This window comes from Theropithecus gelada, chromosome X (assembly GCF_003255815.1).
Source record: "Theropithecus gelada isolate Dixy chromosome X, Tgel_1.0, whole genome shotgun sequence".
Lineage (NCBI taxonomy): Eukaryota > Metazoa > Chordata > Mammalia > Primates > Cercopithecidae > Theropithecus > Theropithecus gelada.
Genome location: NC_037689.1, coordinates 24,538,061 through 24,564,514, shown reverse-complemented (window position 1 = coordinate 24,564,514; position 26,454 = coordinate 24,538,061). Strand labels below are relative to the sequence as shown.

Sequence of the window (26,454 nt, the reverse complement as noted above, 5' to 3'; positions counted from 1 at the left end):
CCTGGGAAAACCTGCTTCCAAGCGCAGGTTCCGGAGGTCCCGAGAGCCAGGAGATGACGCGGATGAAGGAGGGGCGGGCGCACACCCCAGATCCCGGAGCTGAGAGGGCGGAAGCCTTGGCACTAGCGGAGCCCAGGCGCGGAGTGCGAAGGGCAAGGTCCTGCGCTCTGGGACAGCGCTCGACCATGCGAGCCGCCGCGCGGAGGGGACGCGCGGCGCCCGCCGCCAGGTGCCAGGTGCCAGGGACCCCGGGACGCGGCCCACACTAAGGCCTGGGGTGGGGACCTGGGGAGGGGGTCGCGAGCGCGGCGAGGGGCGCCCCAGGCGAGCCTGGGCCCCTGTAAAGGGCGTGGTTGTGTCCGGTGCCTTGTAGTCCCCAAAATGTAGCTGGAGGCGCGTTCTGTGCTCGGGAAAGACGCCAGACAGCAGAGCCCAGGGATAGGGGGCGACTGAGGGGACGAGGGGGAGTGGAGGAGACCGAACTGAAGGGAAGCCGGAAGGGCAGGGAAAGAGAACAAAGGAGGAAGGGAAGGGAAGGCGGAGGAAGGCCGGCCGGGGCCTGGAGGGAGTGGAAACTGGGTCGGTCACGCCCTGCTGGCTCCTCCACCACCGGTAGAGGGTCGTGACTGCAAGCTGTCCAGGTTCTTGGCGTTTTGAACAAAGAATTGGACAAAACGCCCAGCAAAGAAAGAATGAAGCAACAAAAGAAGGAAAGCAGGGATTTATTGAAAACGAAAGGACACGTCACAGTGTGGGAGCCGACCAAGCAGCGGCTCAGGAGCCCGGGTACGGAATCTTCTTGGGTCCAAATACCCCCTAGAAGTTTCCCATTGGCCACTTCATCCTCACCTCATGTAACGGAAGTGTTGGCCCGCGATTAGTCTGATTGGTTGCAGACAGCAGCCAACCAGAGGCTGAAGTTGCAAAATTCACAGTCCTGTGCAAACATCTGATTGGTTGCAAAAACCAACTAATCAGAGACTAAGGTGAAGTCACAAAGTTGCAAAGGAAGACTGGACCCGAAATCAGTCTGATTGGTTGCAGACAGCCAATCTACCATCTGCCCAGCAGAAAAGGTCAAAGGGAAGCCTCTGGTCGTTTTGTTACTTAGGCATGGAAAGTTAGGATTTTCCCGCCAGGAGAGGTGGCTCATGCCTGCAACCCCAGCACTTTGGGAGGCCGAGGCGTGTGGATCACCTGAGGTCAGGAGTTTGAGACCAGCATGGGCAATATGGTGAAACCCGTCTCTACAAAAAATACAAAAATTAGGCCAGGCCTCTACTAAAACTACAAAAAAATTAGCCGGGCGTGGTGGCAGGCACCTGTGATCCCAGCTACTCAGGAGGCTGAGACAGGAGAATCGCTTGAACCCAGGAGGTGGAGGTTGCAGTGAGCCCAGATCATGCCATTGAACTGCAGCCTGGGCAACAAAAGTGAAACTCTGTCTCAAAAAAATAATAATAATAAAAATTTTAAAAATGAACAAAAAAGGAAAATTAGGATTTTCCTTTCAATTTAGTTCTAGGAAGTCGGCATGAAAACCCTTAGGTTCCCTGCCTCCAGACCCTATTCTCCTGCCTCAGCAGCGCTGCCCTGCCTCTCACCACCCTCCAAGACACGCCCCATCCTGTCCCCTTCCGTGGCCATTACCCTGCTGGCCACACGGGATCCCTCCCCATGGCCTTATTCCTCCCCTGCTCCCCAGTACAGCCGTGTCCCCCCAAGCACCCTGAGACACACCCCTCGTTCGTGCCCTCCCCAGAGAGCACGGCCATGATCCCCCAACACTAAGACACCACCCACCCACTGCTGTTCAAGGACCATCCCCCAGCACTAAGCGACCACCCATCCATCCATCCACTGCAGTTCAAGGACTGCTTGAGCCAATCCTCCCACCTCAGAATCAGGCAGAGGTTGCAGTAAACCACCATCATGCTACTACACTCCAGCCTGGGCAACACAGCAAGACCCCATCTCAAAACAAGAAACAAAAAGAATAATAAAGCAGACTGGTTGTTTCCAAGTGACTTTTCTTACAGGGTTAAAGCATGGGAGGTTTTCTTAGCTCAGGTGAACTACACATCTTCTTTTTGCTTGCTCGAATCTTCTGTTTTTTCGGAAAACTGGCCTGTTTCCCTGTTCAGCTTGATGATGTGGCAGTTAGCACGAGTGACTCCATTCCAGTTTGTTCTGAACTGTGTGGTCTAGTGTGGCAGGCCAGGTCTCACTAACGCAGGCCTCCGTAACAACTGTTTCAGCACTGACCGAGTGGTGAAGTTACATCTTAAAAGCTGAAACAACCAGTGCCCTTATGCAAAGGCTGGGATGTAACAAAAGCCCCCCAAGAGTTTTGCCCAGGCCTCTCCTGGGCCTTTGAAGCATGAGGAGATAATGAAGGAATTCTTAACAGGACCCATTTAGGATTAAACAAGTTTTATTGTGGGTCTTAAGGAACTCCCTAGACCTCCACAAACAAGCTTTACTGGGGACTAAAGGAACTCCCCAAAACTCTGTGATTTAGCAGGAGACAAGATAAGGGTAATCACCCCAGCACCTGGACCCATCTAGATTAAGTCAATTTACTGAGGCTCCAGAGGAAGGTCTCCAGGACTCAGCCCTTAGTTACAGATGAGAAGTTAATCACTTATGTCTTTAGATGAATGCACACTTACCCTTAGACACAGAGCTTTGAAGGTATATAAGCTCTGGAAAGCTTTGTAATGTTGAGTTCGTTGGGAGAGAATTTCCAGGCCTTCCTCCTGTAACTGGTTACAGAATTAAAAGCTCTCCTGTTTCCCAGTTCATCTGCATCTCGCTACTGGGCCACGAGAAATAGCAGTCTGACCCTCGTTTGGTCCGGGGACACTAGTGCACTAATTCAGGCCGGGATAATAACCTCCCATAAAGCTGAACGTCTTAATTTAGTGATAAGACCTTTGCCTTCCCAGCGAGCTGCCTTGAAATGCCTGCTTCCCGTGCCAAATTGTAGATGCTCATTTCTGTTTCACTTTCTCTCCAGGGACTCTTTGCTGGTGCTGCTGTTTTTATGCTTGCTTCTGAAGACGTGTGAACCTAAGACTGCAAATGCCTTTAGACCAAATATCCTACTGATCATGGCAGATGATCTAGGCATTGGGGATCTCGGTTGCTATGGGAACAACACCCTGAGGTACAGCTGGTTGTTGTTATTGGTGGTGATGTTATGTGAGTTTGACTGAATGGTGCATTTAAAATCTGCCTAGAGAAATTAGGAAACTCCTTAGGACCTCAGAACTCAACACCACAAAAAACTACCAACAGGTAAAAAGGCCCTTTTAAACGATGCAGAACTGCGGTGAGTGGGTGAATGTATTATTACCACAAAATGGGTAGCTTAAAACAAAGGGAATTTGTTCTCCTAGGTCTGGAGACCAGAAACCTTAAATCCAGGTGTGGGCAGGGCCGGGCTCCCTCTGGGGGCCCTATGGGAGGATCCTTCCTGCCTTTCCCAGCTCCTGGGGGCTCCAGGTGTCCCTGGGCTTGTGGCCCCATCACTCCAGTCTCTGCCTCCGTCTCCACGCGGCCTCCTCCTCTGCGTCTGTGTCCTAATCTCCTCGTCCTATAAGGACACAGGTCACTGCAGCAAGGCCCGCCCACTGTAAAGGTCTCATCTTCTGTTGAGTACGTTTGCAAACACCATCTGTTGCGGGCTGAATTCTGGTCTCCTCCAAATTTGTAGGTTTAAGCCCTAACCACCGGTACTTCAGGGTGTGACCGTATTCAGAGATGGGGTCTCTGAAGAGGTAATTGAGTTAAACCGAGGTCCTTAGGGTGAGCCCTAATCTGATATGGATTGCCAAAAGAGGAGATGAAGACACCGACGGAGCTCCCTGCGAAGCTGTAGAGAAGGACCCTTCCTGCTTCTCCCAGCTCCTGGGGGCTCCAGGCATCTCTGGGCCTGTGGCCACATCACTCCAGTGTCTGCCTCCGTCCCCACGTGGCCTTCTCCTCTGTGTCTGTGTTTCCTCCTCTGTCTTTTAGAAGGACACTGGTCATTGCATCTAGGGCCCTCTCTAAATCAGAATGATCTCATCTCGGGATACCTAACTAACAACATCTCCAAAGACAGTTTTTCTAAGCAAGGTCCCACACACAGGTTTGGGGAGTCAGCACGTGGACAGATCGGTTGGCAGACCCCCATTCATTCAGCTCACTGCAGTGGCATGTGCAAACACAGAGTAGTAGCCTCTATGCCAGCCTTACCAGCAGAGTGCTTGAGTGGTGCTCACGTGCCTTCTACAACAGGAGAAAAGGTGAGAAACCTCCTTATTCCGTTTAGTGGGCTTTTCTCCTAGAAGGATCGCCCCAGAGTGCAGGCTGCGTCTGCTTTTCAATCGCTGCCAACCTCAGGAGTGGTCCCCGCAGAGCAAGGCCTCCCTTCTTTGCAGTGGACATTGCAGCACCTGCAGCAGTGTGCCCTGTGCGGGCCAGGCGCGGTGGCTCCCGCCTGTTATCCCAGCACTTTGGGAGGCCAAGGAAGGTGGATCACTTGAGCCCAGGAGTTTGAGACCAGCCTGGGCAATATGGCAAAACCCTGTCTCTATGAAACATACAAAAAATTAGCCAGGTGTGGTGGCACACGCCTGTAGTCCCAGCTACTCGGGAAGCTGAGAGAGGATGGCTTGAGCCCAGGAGGTGGAGGTTATGGTGAGCTGAGATCACACCACTGCATTCTAGCCTGGGCCACAGAGCAAGACCCTGTCTCTAAATCAGTCAATCAATCAATCAATCTGCCCCCTGTCCAGGGATCCCCTTTTGAACACCCTGAGCAGGCCTGGTTGTAATTCACAGAATATGTGGTTCATCTGTTTACAGGGTACAGTTCAGGGACTTTTAGTCTATTCACAGAGCTGTCCATCCATCACCACAAACCATGTTAGAGCATTTACATACCCCCAGAGAAACTGCACCCCTTTAGCCATCACCTTCAGCTAGGGGCAAATCTGTGTCCCCTAAATGCCTACATTGAAGTCCTAATCCCCAGGACCTCAGACTGTGACTCTATTTGGAGACTGAGTCTTTAGAGAGGTGATTCAGGCAAAATGAGGTCACTAGTGTGGGCCCTGATCCAATAAGATTAGGGTCCTCATAAGAAGAGGAGATAAGGACACAGACACACATAGAGCAATGACCACCTGAGGACACAGGGAGAAGATGGTGTCTACGAGCCCAGGAGAGCGATCTCGGGAGGAACCAGCCCTGCCCACGCTTGATCTCAGACTTCCAGCTCCCAGAAATGTGAGCGAATAAATGTCTACTGGGTTTGTTTTTCTGTTTTATTTTGTTTTGTTTTTTGAGACAGGGTCTCACTTTATTGCCCAGGCTGGAATGTAGTGGCGTGATCACAGCTCACTGCAACCTCCGTCTCCTGGACTCAAGCAATCCTCCCACCTCAGCCTCCTGAGTAGCTGAGACTACAGGCACATGCCACCATGCCCAGCTAATTTTTGTATTTTTTTGTAGAGACAGGTTTTCACTATGTTGCCAAGGCTTGTCTCGAACTCCTGGCCTCAAGTGATCCACCCACCTTGGCCCCCCAAAGTGCTGGGATGACAGGCGGAAGCCACTGCACCCAACCAATACCTGGTGTTGAAGCTGCCAGCTGTGTAGGACTTTGTTACGGCAGCCCCAGCTAACACTCCTCCAACTCTCTCAGCACCCTAACCCTCGGCCTCTGGCAGCCACTAATATACTTTCCATCTCTATAGACTGCCCTGTTAGGGACCTTTCATACAAATGGAATTATATGACCTGTGGTTTTTTATGTCAGGGTGCTTTCACAGAACACAGTGTTTTCAGGGCTCCTCCCCGTGGCAGCAAGTGTCAGTACTGTTCCTCACCCCTTGCAGTGGCCAAGTCATATTCCATAGGTTCCATTCTATGTGGATGCTTCTTTTGACTTCTCTTTCTTTTTCTTTCTTTCTTTCTTTCTTTCTTGACTTCTCTTTTCTTTCTTTCTTTCTTTCTTTCCTTCCTTCCTTCCTTCCTTCCTTCCTTTTTTTTTTAGTTTTTTGAGACAGGGTCTCACTCTGTTCTCTCACCCAGGCTGGAGTGCAGTGGTGTGATCTCGGATCACTGCAACCTCCGCCTCCTGGGCTCAAGCTATTCTCCTGTCTCAGCCTCCTGAGTAGCTGGGATTACAGGCATGCACCACCTTGCCTGACTAATTTTTGTGTTTTTTTTAGTAGAGATGGAGTTTTACCATGTTGGCTAGGCTGGTCTTGAACTCCTGACCTCAAGTGATCCGCCCGCCTAGGCCTCCCAAAGTGTTGAGATTACGGGCATGAGCCACCGTGCCCGGCCCTCACTGTTTTTTGATATCTGATGCTGAAAGCTTTTAGGCCTCTTCTGTCTGGCTCCACATCTGGACGAGTAGATAAGAAAGCACAGGGACTGTCTCCTTCAGTGCTGACGGCAGATTCAGACCATAAATGCCCCCACCCTTGCATGGGAGCCCTCATCCCAGCCCCACACCCTCACCACAATTAAAAACAAAAATCTCCTTTCCTTGCTTCCTTAATTTCACATGAGCTTGGAAGGCCTGCCCTGCTCTCCCCGGAAAGCCTCATTATATGAGTCATAAATTGTCTCATATACTTTGTGTGTGTGTGTGTGTGTGTGTGACGTCATCCATCTCAACATCAACACCAAACTTAGGACAGGGGTCGATCAGCCTCTACAGGAGACCATAATGCTACTAATTCTGAAATCCGGTGAAGTCTTTGCAGTCTATTCCTCTGCCTTTCAGAGCAGGGATCTGCTTAAGCCAAATGCACGTCTCCCTTCCAACAATGACATGTGTGTGCTTTGCTCAGAACGCCGAATATTGACCAACTTGCAGAGGAAGGTGTGAGGCTCACTCAGCACCTGGCGGCCGCCCCGCTCTGCACCCCGAGCCGAGCTGCATTCCTCACGGGGAGACATTCTTTCAGATCAGGTTGGTGTCATGGAGATGATGGAGAAATGGGTACATCTGTGTGCACTCATTCTATCATCTGTAACAGTTGAGTACTGATGGTGAAGATATAGGGGCATAGTACAAAGATCATCTGCAATTCATCATCTTCCTTGTATTTATGTAAGGAATATTGTATTGTGTGCATACACATAAAAGTTGTGATCATTAGGATGTGAACAGAAAAACCAAGTCTGGAATATTTTAAAGAGGTTTATTCTGAGCCAGTACGACTGATCACAAGAGCAAGTGTCTCTTAGAGAGAGCAAAGTTTCCCCAAGTTGAAAGTCACTCTGATACAGCTAGATGATAGATAGACAGACAGATAGATAGATAATAGATAGATAATTGATAGCTAGATACACACTAGATGGATGATAATGACAGATAATGGATGATTGATAGCTAGATATCTAGATGATGATACATAATGATAGATGATGGATAATGACATGATAGATGATTGATAGCTAGATAATAGCTAACTGGTAGATAATGATAGATGATAGATAAGTGATAGATAGATGATAGATAATGATAGCTGATTGATAGCTAGATGATTAATGATAATGATAGATAATAGATACATAGATAGATGGATAGATATAGATGATAGATGATGGATACATATTGAGATAGACAGGTGACAGGTGATAACTAGGTAAACAGATAGATAGACGTATGATAGATCACGTAGAGTCTGTCATCCTAAGGCAGGGTGTCTCTGTTTTGGCATGATGGACATTTGGGGCTAGATGATTCTCTGGTGGGGCCGTTCTGTGCACTGTATGTCGGGTCTTGAGCAGCATCTCTGGGCTCCATGCTCCCGATAACGAGTAGCACCACACCCCACCCTTTCTGAGTTGTGACACCACAAACATCTCCAGACATTGGCCATGCTTATTATTTCAAGAATAGTGTGATAGATAGGTAGGTAGGTAGGTAGGTAGGTAGGTAGGTAGATAGATGACAGATGATAGATGGGTAGATAATTGATAGCTCCATACACGATAGATGGATGATAGATAATAGCAGCTTGGCTCGGGTGCACAAATCCAGATCTCAGACACCAAATCCCCCCGGTTGAGAAGTGCTCATCTAGAGAAGGGAAAGTAAATTCTTCCTCTTTTCCCTGCCCCACAGGCATGGAAGCCAGCAATGGATACCGGGCCCTTCAGTGGAACGCTGGCTCAGGTGGTCTCCCTGAGAACGAAACCACTTTTGCAAGAATCTTGCAGCAGCGTGGCTATGCAACTGGCCTCATAGGTGTGGATATGTGGGAGCCTAACATTATACGGTGGTTGAGAAGATTCGTGATAAAAAAGATCCCAGGCCGGGTGCAGTGGTGCACGCCTGTAATCCCAGCTACTCAGGAGGCTGAAGCAGGAGAATCACTTGAACCCGGGAGGCGGAGGCTGCAGGGAGCCAAGATCGCGCCACTGCACTCCAGTCTGGGTGACAGAGCGAGACTCCATCTCAAAGAAAAAAAAGAAAATCCCGTTTTCCTGCAAAGGAAAACAATGCTGTGTCCTCTGAATCAGAAGTTGGTGCCTAGTCCATCTCAGGCCTATCGGATTGTCCCCAGTTTTTGATGAGTTTTTTTTTTCTTTTTAAATTCAAAATCCTAGGAGATTGCCCTCTTTTCTTCTCTGGACCTGTCAGTCTTCAGCTTGTCCCCATTTATCACGACCTTCTTCAGATATTATCTTTCTCTGCATGGCCACTCACCATCTCAAAACCCCCAGAGTTAACCAACACTGCCTTCCTTTAGACAACAAGCCCCGGCAGGGCAGAACGCCCTCTTTATAACAGACAGCATGCCAGGGGTCTCCAAGAGCACCCAGTATAACAGACAGCATGCCAGGGGTCTCCAAGAGCACCCTTAAGTTCAGACAGTTGCCAGGAGGGTTTGGCATGCAGTCGCGCTCATGAGTAATTGATGACAGTCAAAGGAGGTGAGGCAGTATCAGTGATGGGAATTCCATGGAATGAAGCCCAGGGCAGACCAGACACAAGCTCCCAAGAATCCTCCCCCAGTGGGATCACACAGGATGCACCATATTCCCCCAGAAATGAGTTTTAACAGCAGCATGGAATGCTGTCCGTTAGGGGAGCTCCCGGAGACTCAGCGCCCCGGGGTTTCTGTTGGGGGCTGGTTCTGCAGGCACTCACTGCCTGGCAGCTACCCAAATTCCAGACTCCCAGAACCGAAAGAGGTGCTTAGCATGAACCATGCTGCTTTTGCGTATAGTTTAGGCACAGTCAGCTTATTACTTTAATAGTGTGAATTCTCCATTGGAAATCCAGATCTCAAACACCAGCCACGGGGAATCTTACAAGCTGGCCTTTGTAAGGGGCACTAGCTCAGGCCTGCCCCTTAGACTCCTTTCTGCATGGAGAGGAAAGGAGGGAGATGTTGGTTTATGCCGCCAAGCCCCAGGCAGTCTGCTGGTTACCTCCTTCATTCCTTGCCCAGCCTGTGGGTTTAGAGGTGCTGTCCCCGTCATATACATGAGAACATGAGAGCTCAATGGTGTGGTGAGGTCACCGCCCTGACCTGGTGGTGAGATCTCTGTGCAGGGTCCCCAGTTCCTCTCTGTGCTTTTCTCACACTCAAAGCCACTGTCCCATTCACAGGAGCCGCAACATCCCAACTTGTTCAAAACTGTGGTTTTCTAAAGGAGGACAACCATTGTTCCTCCTTTTCAAGTTTCCTGCCACTTTATTTTTATTTTTAAATTTTTTTAAAGTTTTTTTCTTCTTTTATTTTTTATTTTATTTTTTTGAGACAGAGTCTTGCTCTGTCCCCTAGACTGGAGTGCAGTGGCGTGATTGCAACTCACTGCAGCCTCCACCTCCTGGGTTCAAGCGATTCTCCTGCCTCAGTCTCCCAAGTAGCTGGGACCACAGACATGTGCCACCATGCTCGGCTAATTTTTTTTTTGCATTTTTAGTAGAGCCAGGGTTTCAGCATGTTGGCCAGGCTGGTCTTGAACTCCTGACCTCAAGTGATCCACCTACTTTGGCCTCCCAAAGTGCTGGGATTACAGGGCCAGTGCTTTATACTGTAGAACTCTGTGTATCTCCTACTCTGAGGGTGGATCCATCCTTCCTTCCTTCCTTCCTTCCTTCCTTCCTTTCTTTCCTCTTTCTTCTTGAGATAGGTCTTCTCAGGTGATCCTCTCACCTCAGCTTCCTAACTAGCTGGAACCACAGGCACGCGCCACCATGCCCAGCTAATTTTATTTCTTGTTTTTGTAGAGATGGGGTCTTGCTATGTTGCCCAGGCTGGTCTTGAACTCCTGGCCTCCCACCTTAGCCTCCAAAAGTGATGAGATTACAGGTGTCAGTCACTGCACTCAGCCAATTTTTCTTTCTTTTGTTAACTATATAAGTGGATTTACTTTTCTTTACCAAGATTGCAGACCTTGCATACCTCTGCATCTTGGTAAACATTAGCATTTCTTCTAAGAGTCTTCATTTTGTGGTTCACACACTCAGTCTGTTTTGGGGAAAGCCTGTTCATGTTCCAGAGACACTCCTCACCACATCCAAGCATATTTTTTTCCTTTAAACATAAGAAGGGGGAATAGGAGTGTGTCTGGGTTTGGGAAAAAGATACATTTTTACGGGTTCTGGAGTTCTGAGGACAGTTTGTGAGGAGTGGTCAGGAGGAAGTGGGGAGAAACCAGCTTGAACTCCTCCACCTTTTTTTTTTTTTTTTTTTGGAGACAGGGTCTCCCAGGCTGGAGTACAGTGGTATGATCTTGGCTCACTGCAACCTCTACCTCCCAGGCTCAAGCAATCCTCCCACTTCAGCCTCCTGAGTAGCTGAGGAGGTGCCTGCCACCATGCCCGGCTAATTTTGTATTTTTAGTAGAGATGGGGTTTTGCCATGTTGCCCAGGCTGGTCTCGAACTCCTGGACTCAAGCCATCCACCCGCCTCTGCCTCCTAAAGTGCTAGGATTACAGGTGAGAGCCACCGCACCTGGCCTGATCTCCTCTAGTTTCAAGTAGGGCAAATAGGGCCTTGAAGCCTTTCCCATCTGTTCTGTACCTCAATTTGAGTTGGCGGATGGTCTGGACGTGAGATGGACAGAAGGTCCACAGGGACAGCCCAGTTCTTGGACATTCTCCTGAAATTTGAGGTGTGGGCTTCCCCACGTTCTACCTCTATGATACTGTTCTAACAGTTACTGCCTTAGGAAAAGTTGTATAAGGGCATTTTGATTACAAGTTGGTGGAGAGAGCCAGTTTCTGCTACTATGTTACAGAATTATTCAGGAGTCGACTTAACTGGTTACCTTTTAAGCAACATATATTTATATACATACAAAACATAATTATATTTTTATACACTTAATATATATTTATATACTTTATATATTTTAATACTTATATATAACTTATAATACTTATATTTACTTATATATGTAACATATTACTTATATATAACTTATATAACCTTATAAAATATATAAGTATATATTTTATATGATATATATAATATATAGGTAATACATACTTATATATTTTAGGTAATATATATGTTACTTAAAATTATTTACTTGTGGCCGGGTGCGGTGGCTCACGCCTATAATCCCAGCACTTTGGGAGGCCGAGGCAGGCAGATCACCTGAGGTCAAGAGTTTGAGACCAGCCTGACCAACATGGAGAAACCCCATTTCTACTAAAAATACAAAAAATTAACCAGGGATGGTGGCGCATGCCTCCAATCCCAGCTATTCAGAAGGCTGAGGTAGGAAAATCTCCTGAACCTGGGAGGCAGAGGTTGCAGTGAGCCAAGATTGTGCCACTGAACACCAGCCTAGGTGACAGAGTGAGACTCCATCTCAAAAAAAAGAAAATTATTTGCCTGTATATATAGGTTATATATATTTATATATTAATTATGTATATATAAATATTAATAGTTATACAGGTTATATATATACAGATTATATATGTTACCTATGTATAAATATTAATATAGTTTATTTATATTATATTTATATATACATAGGTAATGTATAAATATATATAACCTATATATACAGGTAAATAATTTTCTCTTTTTTGAGATATGAATACAGGTTATATATAATATATTTTATCTATTTGTATTTCTGTATATATTTATATATATAAATTTATGTGTAGGGCCCCTTTGATGTATTGTGTATTCTTACATTATAAAGATTTTCTTTTTTCAGTATAATATAATATGTAATACATGTTATGTAATATATAACAATGTATATTTGTAATGTATATAATACATAACATATTTGTATTTATATATAAATATAAATATTTTCAAATGTATGCAACTGTTATATTGAAAGGTACATAACGATCACATTTTAAATATTTATATTTATCACATTATAAATATTTATATTTATATAGGTTATATATTACATATATAAGATATATAAAGCCTATATTATAAGTAATATATATCCTATAATATAAATACATGTATTACATATATATAAATGATATTTTGTAAATTATTTAATAGCAAAATGGTCTAGGGTTGCAAGCCTGTAAGAGCAACATTCTGGAAAGTCTTAAACCTTTTTTTTTTTTTTTTTTTTTTTTTGAGACGGAGTCTCGCTCTGTCGCCCAGGCTGGAGTGCAGTGGCCGGATCTCAGCTCACTGCAAGCTCCGCCTCCCGGGTTCCCGCCATTCTCCTGCCTCATCCTCCCGAGTAGTTGGGACTACAGGCGCCCGCCACCGCGCCCGGCTATTTTTTTGTATTTTTAGTAGAGACGGGGTTTCACCGTGTTAGCCAGGATGGTCTCGATCTCCTGACCTCGTGATCCGCCCGTCTCGGCCTCCCAAAGTGCTGGGATTACAGGCTTGAGCCACTGCGCCCGGCCTAAACCTTTTTTATTTTATTTTTTTATTTGTTTGTATATATATATATTTTTTTTGAGATGGAATCTCGCTCTGTCGCCCAGGCTGGAGTGCAGTGGCCGGATCTCAGCTCACTGCAAGCTCTGCCTCCCGGGTTCACGCCATTCTCTTGCCTCAGCCTCCCGAGTAGCTGGGACTACAGGCTCCCGTCACCTGTGTCGTATCTTTTTTAGTAGAGACGGGGTTTCACCGTGTTAGCCAGGATGGTCTCGATCTCCTGACCTAGTGATCCGCCCGCCTCGGCCTCCCAGAGGGCTGAGATTACAGGCGTGAGCCACCGCGCCGGGGAAAGTCTTAAACCTTTAATCATTTGCCAACGGTTCTGACATGGATCATTCATTAGTCTCCACGGGTTAGAATGCGTTCATTTAAACACCCGTATCCAGTCCATTCATTGCCTTTCCATTTCCAGTTTTGTTCTTTGCAGACTTTTCTTTTCCTGCCGACGCGGAATGATTCCAAGGTTCTTTGCAATAGACAGGGCTGCTTCAAAGCGGGTCTCTGTTGAACGTTTTGCGTTTCTTTTAGGAAAATGGCACCAGGGTGTGAATTGTGCATCCCGCGGGGATCACTGCCACCACCCCCTGAACCATGGATTTGACTATTTCTACGGCATGCCCTTCACGCTCACAAACGACTGTGACCCAGGCAGGCCCCCCGAAGTGGACGCCGCCCTGAGGGCGCAGCTCTGGGGTTACACCCAGTTTCTGGCGCTGGGGATTCTCACCGTGGCTGCCGGCAAGACCTGCGGTTTCATCTCTGTCTCCGGGAGAGTGGTCACTGGCATGGCTTGCGTGCTCTTCCTGTTTTTCATCTCCTGGTACTCCAGCTTCGGGTTTGTGAGACGCTGGAACTGTATCCTGATGAGAAACCATGACGTCACGGAGCAACCCATGGTTCTGGAGAAAACAGCGAGTCTTATGCTAAAGGAAGCTGTTTCCTATATTGAAAGGTAAGCAACCATCGCATCTTAAAGAGGAGATGGGGCTGGGCGCGATGGCTCATGCCCGTCAACCCAGCACTTTGGGAGGCCAAGATGGGAGGATCTTTTAGCCCAGGTGCTTTAGACTAGCTTGGGCAACATAGGAAGACTGGTTCTACAATAAATAAAATCATTAGCCATGCATGGTGGTGTGTGCCTGCAATACCAGCTACTCAGGAGGCTAAGGTGGGAGGTTCGCTTCAGCCTCGGATGTCGAGGCTGCAGTAAGCAATGATCACACCGCTGTACTTCAGCCTGGGTGACAGAGTGAGACCCTGTCGCTAAAAAAATAAAAATAAAATTTAATTAAAAAAAAAAGGCGGTAACTGCTCAGAGTATCTGAGAGTCTCGTTATTATCTTTGGGATCTCAGACACAAACCCTCAGAGGAGATGGGTATGCAGAAGCCAACCTTTTCATACGACTGGGTTTCCCATATGAGAGTCTCGTTGTGGATGTCATGTGATGGCTCGAATAGCATTGACATACATGCCATTGGATTCTGTACATTTTTATTGACAGTTTTTTAAACTTCTTTTTTTGCATTCTTTGTAGAGATGGGGTCTCACTGTGTTGCCCAGGCTGGTCTCAAACTTCTGGGCTCAAACAATCCTCCCATCTTGGCCTCCCAAAGGGCTAGGATTACAGAAGTGAGCCACTGTGCCTGGCCTTTTTCTAATGTCTCATTTTTGTTTTTGTTTTTGTTTTGAGGCAAGGTCTCACTATATGGCCCAAGCTGGTCTTGAATTCCTGGGCTCAAGCCATCCTCCCACCTCTGCCTTCCAAAGTGCTGGGATTATAAGCGTGAGCCACCATGCCTGGCCCTTACTTTTAAATTTGTACAAATGTATGGGGTATGTGTGAAATTTTGTTATGTATATACACTGAATAGCGAGCAAGTCAGCATACTTACAATATCCATCTCCTGAGTACAATACATTTCGTTAGCTTTGGTCACCGTACTCTGCTGTCAGACATTGAATGTACTCCTTTAAGCTTACTATATGTTTGTACTCTTTAAACCACTTCTCTTTGTCCTTCACCCTTCCCAGGTCTCTATCATTCTATTCTCTATCTTCATGTGATCAATTATTTTAGCTCCCACATATGAGTGACAACATGCAGTATTGGTCATTCTCTGCCTGGCTTATTTTAGTTAACATAGCGACCTCCTGTTTCATCTGTAAACGACAGGATTCCATTCTTTTTGATGGCTGAATAGTATTCCATCATGTACATAGACCAGGTATTCCCTTTCTTTCTGAGACAAGGTTGGCTCTGTCTCCCATGCTGGAGAGCAGTGGTGTGACCACGGCTCACTGCAACCTCTGTCTTCCAGGCTCAAGCAATTCTCATGCCTCCGTCTCTTGAGTGGCTGGGATTATAGGCACCTGCCACCACAACCTGTTAATTTTTTTATTTTTAGTAGAGACAGGGTTTCACCATTTCACCATGTTGGCCAGGCTGGTCTTGAATTCCTGACCTCAACTGATCTGCCAGACTCAGCCTCCCAAAGTGCTGGAATTACACACTTGAGCCACCGTGCCCAGCCTCCATTCTGTTTTATGGCTGAATAGTATTCCATTGTGGACATATACAATATATTCTTTTTTTTTTTTTTTTTTTTTTGAGACAGGGTCATGCTGGAATGCAGTGGTGTGATCACGGCTGACTACAAGCTCCACCTCCCAGCCTCAGGCCATCTCCCACCTCAGCCTCCCAAGTAGCTGGGACCACAGGCTCAAGCCACCATGCCCAGCTAATTTTTCTATTTTTGGTAGAGATGGCATTTCACCGTGTTGCCCAGGCTGGTCTTGAACTCCTGGCCTCAAGTGATCCTTCCGCCTCAGCCTCCCAAACTGTTGGGATTACAGGCACAAGCCACCACGCCTGGCCCACCATCTATTTTTTCTGTGTTCACCCACTGATGGACTCAGAAGGTGATCCCCTGCCTTGGCTCTTGTGAATAGTGCTGGAGTGAACATAGGGGTGCAGGGGTCCCTTTGATGTACTGTGTATTCTGTGTATTCTCAACGAGGTTTTCATGTTTCAGACACAAGCATGGGCCATTTCTCCTCTTCCTTTCTTTGCTGCATGTGCACATTCCCCTTGTGACCACGAGTGCATTCCTGGGGAAAAGTCAGCATGGCTTATACGGTGATAATGTGGAGGAGATGGACTGGCTTATAGGTAAGTCAAGGTACCACAGATCCTCACTCCACCCTCGGCCTCAGGTTTGAACATGGGGCGTAACAGACTGGCCATCTGAATATGAACCAGGTTGCAATAAAGAATAAGGGCAGTGGCTCACGCCTGTAATCCCAGCACTTTGGGAGGCCAAGGCAGGCGGATCACCTGAGGTCAGGAGTTCAAGACCAGCTTGGGCAACGTGGTAAAACCCTGTCTCTACTAAAAATACAAAAATTAACCCAGCGTGGTGGTGCGCACCTGTAGTCCCGGCTACTCAGGAAGTTAAGGTACAAGAATCACTCGAACACAGGAGGCAGAAGTTGCAGTGAGCTGAGATCGTGCCACTGCACTCCAGCCTGGGCAACAGAGCGAGACTCCGTCTCAAAAAAAAAAAAAAAAAAAAGAAGTTACAGAAACTAAAGCAATAAAGTTTGGGACAATGCAGAGACGTCACCTTCCTTCTATGGCCTTGAAGAAACCCTGGAGAGGACCAACGAGGCTGCAGATTCTTAAGAGAGCATAGATGTTAAAATCCTTGCAGAATCTGAACGTATCTCCTGAGACGAGCACAGTGATAGGGCGGGATTGGTTCACAGTGTAAACCAAAAATAAATTCAAAGGCCCCCCACAACCATCTGAATGGATTCCCTCCTTTGCCAGGGTACCCTAAAATTTAACCTGAGAGACTGGATCATGCCATGACGGGAAGAGGGGGTTGGGCTTGCCTCATTCTACCCCTCCAGCATGAACATCCACACAGACCTTAACTCTGATAAGATCCATTTACAGTCTATTCTCTCTGAAGCCTGCTACCTGGAGGCTTCATCTGCGTAATAAAACCTTGGTCTCCACAACTCCTTATCATAACCCAGACATTCCTTTCTATTGATAACTCTTTCAATCAATTACCAATCGGAATATGTTTAAATTCCCCACTTCCAGTTGTTCCACCTTTCCAGCTCAAACCAATGTACATCTTACATATAGTGATGGATGTCTCATGTCTCCCTAAAGTATACAAAACCAAGCTTTGCCCCAACCACAGTGGGCACATGTCATCAGGGCCTCCTGAGGCTGTGTCTTGGGTGCATTCTTAACCTTGGCAAAATAAACTTTCTAAATGGATTGAGAGCTGCCTCAGATACTTTTCAGTTTACAGCAGTCTTCAAAGTCTGCATTTTCAGAGTTACAGATGACCATGCGGTTTATATCATTTTGACTTTCAGTGCTTTCAGTGACCAGTGGCCTCCAGGGATAAAGCAATTGCTTGGTTTGCAGGGCATCCTTTGCACTGCTGAGCCATTAACCTCCAAGATGCCAATGCCCATAGATGCTAGTGACAGCCCTGCTTCCTCCTACATAGACGGGGTTCTGTCATCACTGAGTCTCACCATTTCCCTCTCCCCAACATCTTTATTATGTGACACACACACACGGCACTATGTTTAAAAAAGCATGCCCATCGGCAACCTCTTGGTGTTGTCTGTTCATTCTGTGTTTTGTATTGGTGGTATCTTGGGGTCGACCAAAAGAGTCAAACGCTGTAAAATATTTGGAGAGATTTATTCTGAGCCAAATATGAGTGACCAGTGACCCCATGACACAGTCCTCAGGAGGTCCTGAGAACATGTACCCAAGGTGGTCAGGGTGCAGCTCAGCTTTATACATTTAGGGAGAAATATGGCATCAATCAATATGTGTAAGACGTACCTTGGTTCGGTCCAGAAAGGCAAGACCACTGAAAGGGGGGACTTCCTGGTCAAAGCTGGATTTACAGATTTTCTGATTGGCAGGTGGTTGAAAAAGTTATTATCTGAGAATCAATAGAAGGGAATGTCTGGGTTTTGATAAGGGGTTGTGGAGGCCAAGGTTTCATGATGCCAAAGAAGCCTCCAGGTAGCAGGCTTCAGAGAGAATACAGGGTAAATGTTTCTTATCAGACTTAAAGAGTCTGTTCTATCAGTCTTTTTTTTTTTTTTTTTCGAACAGGGTCTCACTCTGTTGCCCAGGCTGGAGTGCAGTGGTGCAATCTTGACTCATTGCAGCCTTGATCTCCCAGGCTCAGGCAATCCTCCCACTTCAGCCTTCCGAGTAACTGGGACTACACACAAGCATGTGCCGCCACACCTGGCTAATTTTTGTATTTTTTGTAGAGACAGGGTTTCACCATGTTGACCAGGCTGGTCTTGAACTCCTGAGCTCAATCTTCCTGCCTCAGCCTCCCAACGTGCTGGGATGACAGGCATGAGTCATCGTGCCTGGCCTTCTCCCGGTCATAAAGTCTCTGTTTTAATGTGAATGCTGGTCAGTTGTGCCTGAATTCCAAAGGGAAGAGGGTATCATGACGCATGTCCACCCCCCGCCCCCCACCCCCACCACTTTCCATCATGGCCTGACCTAGTTTTTGTTTTTTGTTTCGTTTTGTTTTGTTTTTTTGAGATGGAGTCTCGCTCTGTCACCCAGGCTGGAGTGCAGTGATGCAATCTTGGCTCACTGCAAGCTCTGCCTCCCGGGTTCACACCATTCTCCTGCCTCAGCCTCCCAAGTAGCTGGGACTACAGTTGCCCACCACCATGCCTGACTAATTTTTCTGTGTTTTTAGTAGAGATGGGGCTTCACAGTGTTAGCCAGGATGGTCTCGATCTCCTGACCTTGTGATCTGCCCGCCCCGGCCTCCCAAAGTGCTGGGATTACAGGCGTGAGCCACTGTGCCCGGCACCCTTTTGTTTTGTTTTGTTTTGTTTTGTTTTTTTGAGGCAGTCTCACTCTGTTGCCCAGGCTGGAGTGCAGTGGTGCAATCTCACCTCACTGCAACCTCTGCCTCGTGGGTTCAAGCAATTCTCCTGCCTCAGCCTCCCAAGTAGCTGGGATTACAGGCGTGCACCCCCACACCTACCTAATTTTTATGTTTTTGGTAGAGATGAGGTTTCACCATAGTGGCCAGGCTGGTCTTGAACTCCTGGCCTCAGGTGATCCACCCACCTCAGGCTCCCAAAGTGTTTGTTGGGATTACAGGCATGAGCCACCATGCCTGGCCTGACCTAGTTTTTCAGGTTAACTTTGGAATAGCCTTGGCTGAAGGGAGAGTCCATCAGTCGTTGGGGGGCTTAGACTTTTATTATTGGTTTGCATTGTAAACAGTCCTGTGGTATCACAATGATTAGCTATGTCTTACACTTTGGGATCACATCGTAACCATGGCCTCAAGTAACTGTGGTCTCTTCTTATGACTTCCTGGCAAGAGGTGTCTCATGCAGAAAGGAAGAAGTGCATTGAACTAGCAGATGCTGCTTTGTTTTCTTGGTCCTGAAACTTTCCATTTTCTGTAAAGGTAAGATTCTTAATGCCATCGAAGACAATGGTTTAAAGAACTCAACATTCACGTATTTCACCTCTGACCATGGAGGACATTTAGAGGCAAGAGATGGACACAGCCAGTTAGGGGGATGGAACGGAATTTACAAAGGTGAGTTGTGGACATCGGGGACACATATGCATTCAACCAAATAGCTCCCACCACTGAGGGTCCAAGAACAAGTTGAACTGAGAATGAGTTTGCTCATTTCAAAAAGAATGCATTGAGCACCTACTGTAGTACAAGTTCTACCTAGATGAGCAGGGCAGGCAGATAAAAAGTCACATCCCCTTCCTTTAAAGGGTTTACACTTCAGTAGAATAGAGAGAGGTATAAATAAATAATTCTGATAAAATTAAAATTTATTTTATTCTTAATTTTTAAATATTTAATAAATTTATTACTATTTTAACTTTAGTATTTTAAATACATCAATTAATATTGATGCATAATATTAATACATATTTTAAAAATTATTGATAGTTAACAAATATTTTTAAATCATTAAATTTAATGAATATTTTAATACATTCTTTTATTCTAAATAAAGGTAGCATAGAGTGACTAGAACAGTTGAATCAGCCACAGTGACCCACTGATATTCAAGAGGCCGGGGAGTAACACGATTCTGGAAATATTGCTGTGGTTGTGTTTGGGAGGCTGGGGCTGGCTGCCGCAGTGTGCGTGTGTGCGTGCGGGTGGCTGTGCATATTCACACACCTATGCACAGATACATCCAGGTGTGTGTATAGACTGGGCAGTTTCCAGCAAAATCCTAATGATGTCTTTTATTTACAGGTGGGAAGGGCATGGGAGGATGGGAAGGTGGGATCCGCGTGCCCGGGATCTTCCACTGGCCCGGGGTGCTCCCGGCTGGCCGAGTGATTGGAGAGCCCACGAGCCTGATGGACGTGTTCCCTACTGTGGTTCAGCTGGCAGGTGGTGAGGTGCCCCAGGACAGGTATGTGGAGATAAGGCCACCTGTTCCCTGATTTTTTAAAATTGTTTTTAGTTTTTATTTTTTTTATGTCAATAGGATTTTGGGGAACAGGTGGTGTTTGGTTACATAAATAAGCTTTTTTTTTTTTCTCTCTCTGAGACAGAGTCTCACACTCTTGCCCAGGCTGGAGTGCAATGGCACGATCTCGGCTCACTGCAACCTCCTCCTCCCAGATTCAAGTGATTCTCCTGTCTCAGCCTCCCGAGTAGCTGGGATTACAGGCATGCACCACTGTCTCCTTTACCCATGTGACCATATATCTTGGGGTCTGTTATGATTAAAAAGTAAGAACAGGTCGGGTGCAATGGCTCATGCTGATAATCCTAGCACTTTGGGAGGTTAGATGGGCGGATCACCTTAGGTCAGGAGCTCGAGACCAGCCTGGCCAACGTGGTGAAACCCCATCTCTACAAAAAATACAAAANGGTGTGTGTGTGTAGGGGTGTGTGTAGGTGTGTGTGTGTAGGTGTGTGTGTGTGTGTGCATGTGCACTTTGCTTATGCAGTGCCGCATAACAAATGACCCCTACACTTAGAGACACTGTGTCTTGAAATAACCACATGTGTCCTGCTCAGCAACCTGCAATCTGAACAGCGACTGGAGAGAGCGCTCATCTCTGCTCCATTTGCTGGGGAGCCTTGCATTCTGGGAGATGTGTTCCCAGGTGCAAAAGGCTGCCTAGGAACCCGTGGTCTGACTCTGCTCCCGTGGTCTCTTCATGAAATCAGGGTGATCGACGGCCACAGCCTGGTGCCCTTGCTGCAGGGAGCTGAGGCGCGCTCGGCACATGAGTTCCTGTTTCATTACTGTGGGCAGCATCTCCACGCAGCACGCTGGCACCAGAGGGACAGTGAGTACACGCTGCCCACAGCCAGGGAGGTCCAGAGAAACAGCCAATAGGTCGTGTGGATGTGTGGATGGATGGACGGATGGATGGATGGCTGGATGGATGGATGGATGGATGGGCAGATACCTATAGAAATAGAGATAAATAAACCAATGAGTAGATTATAGATAGATGAGAGGAGGGCAGAGAGAGAGAGAGAGAGAGAGATGATAGATACATAATGGATAGATGATGGATAAATAGACGAGATGGATGATGGATAGATAGATAAGATAGATAATGGATAGATAAGACAGATGATGGATGAATAAATAGATGATAGATAATGGATAGATGATGGATAGATAGATGAGACAGATGATGGATAGATAAGATAGATGATGGATGGATAGATAGGTAAGATACATGATGGATGGATAGAGATAGAGATAGATAAGATAGATGATAGATAAGATACATGATGGATGGATAGATGAGATAGATGATAGATAGGTGATAGATAAGATAGATGATGGATAGATAAGATAGATGATAGATAAACAGATAGATGATAGATAAAAAGTAGAATCAGTTCATGGGTGGATGAATAGATGGATGGATAGATAGATGGATGAAAGGTAGATAGAGATATCTGGTGGGCTGTTAGAAAAAAGAAAGATGGATGGAGAGATAGATAATAGATAGATGATAGGTGATAGATTAAGTTGATAGATAAATAGATGATAGATGGTAGATAGGTAGATAGATGATAGATATGTAGGTAGATAGGTAGATGGTAGACGGATGGTGGATAGATAGATAGGAGATAGATAAACAGATAGATGATAGGTAGGTAGATAGATGATTGATAAATAGATAATGATAGATGAGATCGATAGGTAAGATAAATGGATGGATTGATAAATAGGTAGCAATAGATAGATCTAAGTACCCAATCATGCTGTTTAAAATATCATGGGTGTTTCTGTGTAGAAAGGTAGTAGATCGACGCTGAACAGTTTCAACACAGGGGAAAGGGTAAGAATTAAGGAACCTCTATGATTCTGATTTCTGAAAGCAGCCACAGTGAGCGTTCTGCAATGAGTCCCTTTGCCTGGGGCATGCGATGTAGAGACACAAACGGACACACACATGGGCGCGCGCACACACACACATGCTCCGACTTGACAAGCTGAAGGCTGTGATTGTGTGAACTGCCTCGTGTTCCCCCTCCTTTTCATTGAACAGCGAGGTTCATGCTGATTCCACAGGGCTGACACCTGCGTCCTGTGTTCACACCTGCATGGATTTCTGCCACCCTGACTCCCTTCTTGTCTGCATCCAGGTGGAAGCGTCTGGAAGGTTCATTACACCACCCCGCAGTTCCACCCTGAGGGAGCGGGGGCCTGCTATGGCCGAGGCGTCTGTCCATGCTCCGGGGAGGGCGTGACCCATCACAGACCCCCTTTGCTCTTTGACCTCTCCAGGGACCCCTCCGAGGCGCGGCCCCTGACCCCCGACTCCGAGCCCCTGTACCACGCCGTGATAGCAAGGGTGGGTGCGGCGGTGTCGGAGCATCGGCACACCCTGAGTCCTGTGCCCCAGCAGTTTTCCACGAGCAACATCCTGTGGAAGCCGTGGCTGCAGCCGTGCTGCGGACATTTCCCGTTTTGCTCATGCCACGAGGATGGGGATGGCACCCCCCGAATGCCGGGACTGTGAGAGAGGATCCAGGAGAGCCTGACTGCGTTGCAGACAAATTTCTCCAAGCTTGGTTCAATCTTCGGCTTCCCTTTTTGCAAGGAACATGCCCTGGACTGAGAGTGGGTCCCCATTTTCTTTCTTTCTTTTTTTTTTTTTTTGAGACGGAGTGTTGCTCTGTCCCCCAGGCTGGAGTGCGATGGCATGATCTCTGCTCACTACAACCTCTGCCTGTTGGGTTCAAGCGATTTTCCTGCCTCAGCCTCCTGAGTACCCGGGATTACAGGCACCAGGCACCTGCCACCATGCCTAGCTAATTTTTGTAGTTTTAGTAGAGACAGGGTTTCACCATGTTGCCCAGGCTGGTCTCGCACTCCTGACCTCAAATCATCCACCTGCCTCAGCCTCCCAAAGTGCTGGGATTACAGGCGTGAGCCACTGTGCCCATCTAGGGTCTCCATTTTCTGATTTCTGAAATGAGACTATCCCAGTAGGCACCCACTGATGCCTCCTCTTCCTCTACTAAGTCTCAGGGTTTGTCGCTGTGCCAATGCCCAATGTTTTCACCCCTCTGTCTTAAAGCATTATTGCCATTTCATCACCTAGATGACATAACAGCCTTACAAACGGACAGGGAAGAGTGTCTGTTCCTACTCTCACATAGTGGAGGAAAGTTAAAGCTCTCAGTGTCTGTTTTTGAGGGCTCGTTGATCTCAAAGGGTTGATGCATTTTTCATACATTAGGGTCTCTGTCCATGTGTCTTCCTGATATTGTTAGAGAAATGGCTTCAGGCTGCTGGTAACAGATGCTGGGAAAAAAGAATGCATTAAACAAAGCCAGGCATGGTGACTCACACCTGTAATCCCAGCACTTTGGGAGGCCACAGTAGGAGGATCACTTGAGCCTAGGAGTGAAACACCTACCCAGCCTGAGCAACACAGTGAGACCTCATCTCTACAAAAAACAATTAAATAACTAGCTAGATGTCATGGCGCATAGCTATAGTCTCAGCTACTTAGGAGACTGAGGTGGGAGGATTATTTGAGCCTGGGAGGTTGAAACTGCAGTGAGCTATGATTGCACTACTGCACTCCAGGCTGGGGGACAGAGGAAGACCCTGCCTTAAAAACAAAAAAAGCCTTAAAGAAAAGAACAAGAAAAGGGTGTGTTCTCTTCCAAGTAGTGAGTCGATCAAGGGAAGCACCCAAGGCTAGCAGGCTCTTTTCAACTCCCAGCTCTGCCACTCTTAGCTTGGCAGAGAGCCTCGTTATGTCAGCATGGCTGCCACAGTGCCAGACATCACATTCCAGGCAGCAGGAAGGAGAAAGAACCAAAGGGCATCCCTTCCTCTTGAAGCAGTCTCTGTGAGGGGGGATTATCTGGAAGCCCCAACCCAATTTCTGCTTCCAACCATTATCCATAGAAACAACTGGAAGTTGAGAAGTGCAGTCTTTTAGGTGGGCACCTGGCTGCCCTGTATGAAACCAGAATTAGGTTAGTCAGCAGGAAAACAAGAAAACACTGAGTTGACTGAGGTTTTTGATGCATCGCTTTATTGTCAAACGACTCTATCTCATTCTGCACTGAAACATGTACTACCATTGCCTATAATTGGCAAATGATCCTCAGATGCACAGAAGATGCCCAGATGGAAAGTTTGCCCCTTGGGCAAAGAGACAGCCGTGGGAACCTTCAGACCTACAGAGAGAAGGAAGCTCTTCTTCCTACATTCCTCGAATAGCTAAGATTTGACCAGTGTGTTTTCTAAGTCAGTTCTAGTGTGTTTCATCGTCACCTCTTCGCTCTGTGGCTTTGATGATAGAAGCGTAGTCCTAACCTGGGATCCCTACCCCCAGATCCCAATACTGGGGATGGGAGGACCTTGCACTATTCCCCTGAGTCCATCTATCAAGGTCTTTGCAGGAAGCATACTGGGAATTGAAATGAGAGACTAAGAAAGGCAGTGTTCAATCCCAGGTATTAGGTGAGGATGGGATTCTAGGGACATCAGTGGGAGGCAGGGAGCCACCTTCAGACCTCGGCATGGAAGCTTCCAAAATCCAGAGGAAGAGGCAACGGGCTGTCCACAGCAGTGAGGGTCACGGGTAGAAGAATCATCACAGCCCTGCTAACCAGGCAGCTGATGCCCCTCTCCCCTGGCTCGCTGTGTCCAAATCCTACAGGGGCATCTGTTGGCTGAACTCAACCTGAAGCCAAAGAGAAGATGAGTGGAGAGAGGCAACATTTATAGAGTTCAGGTTTCTAAGGCTGGAGAGGGATCTGGAGGGACACACAGGAGATACCTGGAATAACCAAAAAATGATTTAAAAAAAAAAAAAAAAGAAACATCTATGGAGCATGGGACACGGGGGGTTGGAGGCAGCTAACAGCCATCTCATCTTTCACTGTATTCAACAAGCCCATTATAACAAGCCTTTCACACTCAACCATTCAAACGATCCCAGCCTAAGAATTTCCTGGCATTTGATGAAAATGGTTGTGGGTTTTGCTATCTTCAAGCTCCCTGGGAAGCAGGATGTAAGCCCAGGGCTGACAGGCTCTTTTTGGCTACCTGCTCTTGCACGTAGAGTTTGCCTCATGGTCGCAAGAAGGCTGCCATAGCTCCAGATGGCATGCAGACATTCCAGACAGCAGGAAAAAGGAAGGAGCAGTTAACTGAAGGGCGTCAGGGAGTTGGTTAGTCTCCACCTGAAGAAGGCAGCCATGAGCCAGCTTCAGTTGACTAATGGGCTCCTGTGAGTGCATCTTTGGACTTTTCTGTAGGTTGAAATCTAGATACAGTATGTGTCTTAAAGCAGTCACCAACTCCTCCCATTACCTTCCAAGTGAGCCCAACTACAGGATGGAGCCTCTTCCCTGCCCTTGGATCTGGGCTGAGCCTCTGACTTGCGTTGACCAACAGAATGCAGTGTAAGTGATGCCGATACTACCCTTCCTGCCCTAGACTTGGGATACCTGGCAGCTATATTCTTCCATTCCTTAGGACTTGCAAAAACGGGTCTCAACATGCCTTCCCAGAGCCATGAGGTGTTTCTTTGTCCATTCATTGATCTGAGAAGTGAATGTAAGGAGTTTAAATCAACCTCTGTTCTGTGCTAGTTAAGGTAATAAAGTTGCTGCAGTCCAGGGGGCAGGTACCTATGGATGACTCTGCGAATAGGACACTCGCGTTTCTCGGGAATCAAGTGCATCCCTAGGCTGGCAGTGCAGCCGAACTACTGAATAAAATATGACAAATCTCCCTGGATGGTGTCATTTGTTTGTTTTTATTTCCCATCTGCAATCCTACTTTTCCACCTCCACCCCTTCACCCCCTAGCTTTGAAGGAACTCACTTGGCATTGCTATTCACTAGTGATTCATGGAGAGAGGACTAAATAATCTAAACTCCCCCATTCTGAAAAACTTAAGTTACAGTCACAAGTGTACTCCTGTACTTTTAGGGTTATACGGGGGAGAAAG

General features: G+C 47.0%; 1 protein-coding gene across 1 annotated transcript; it reads left to right on the top strand.

The window, feature by feature from the left end:
- Positions 1-91: 91 nt before the first annotated feature.
- ARSD (arylsulfatase D) lies at positions 92-26,240 on the top strand. The gene is made up of 10 exons (XM_025372463.1): positions 92-229; positions 3,020-3,169; positions 6,855-6,976; positions 8,138-8,260; positions 13,447-13,870; positions 15,953-16,089; positions 19,421-19,555; positions 20,243-20,405; positions 21,173-21,294; positions 22,616-26,240. Exons 1-10 carry the CDS (start codon positions 186-188, stop codon positions 22,990-22,992), a joined length of 1,797 nt encoding a protein of 598 aa, XP_025228248.1. The 5' UTR covers positions 92-185; the 3' UTR covers positions 22,993-26,240.
- Positions 26,241-26,454: the final 214 nt, after the last annotated feature.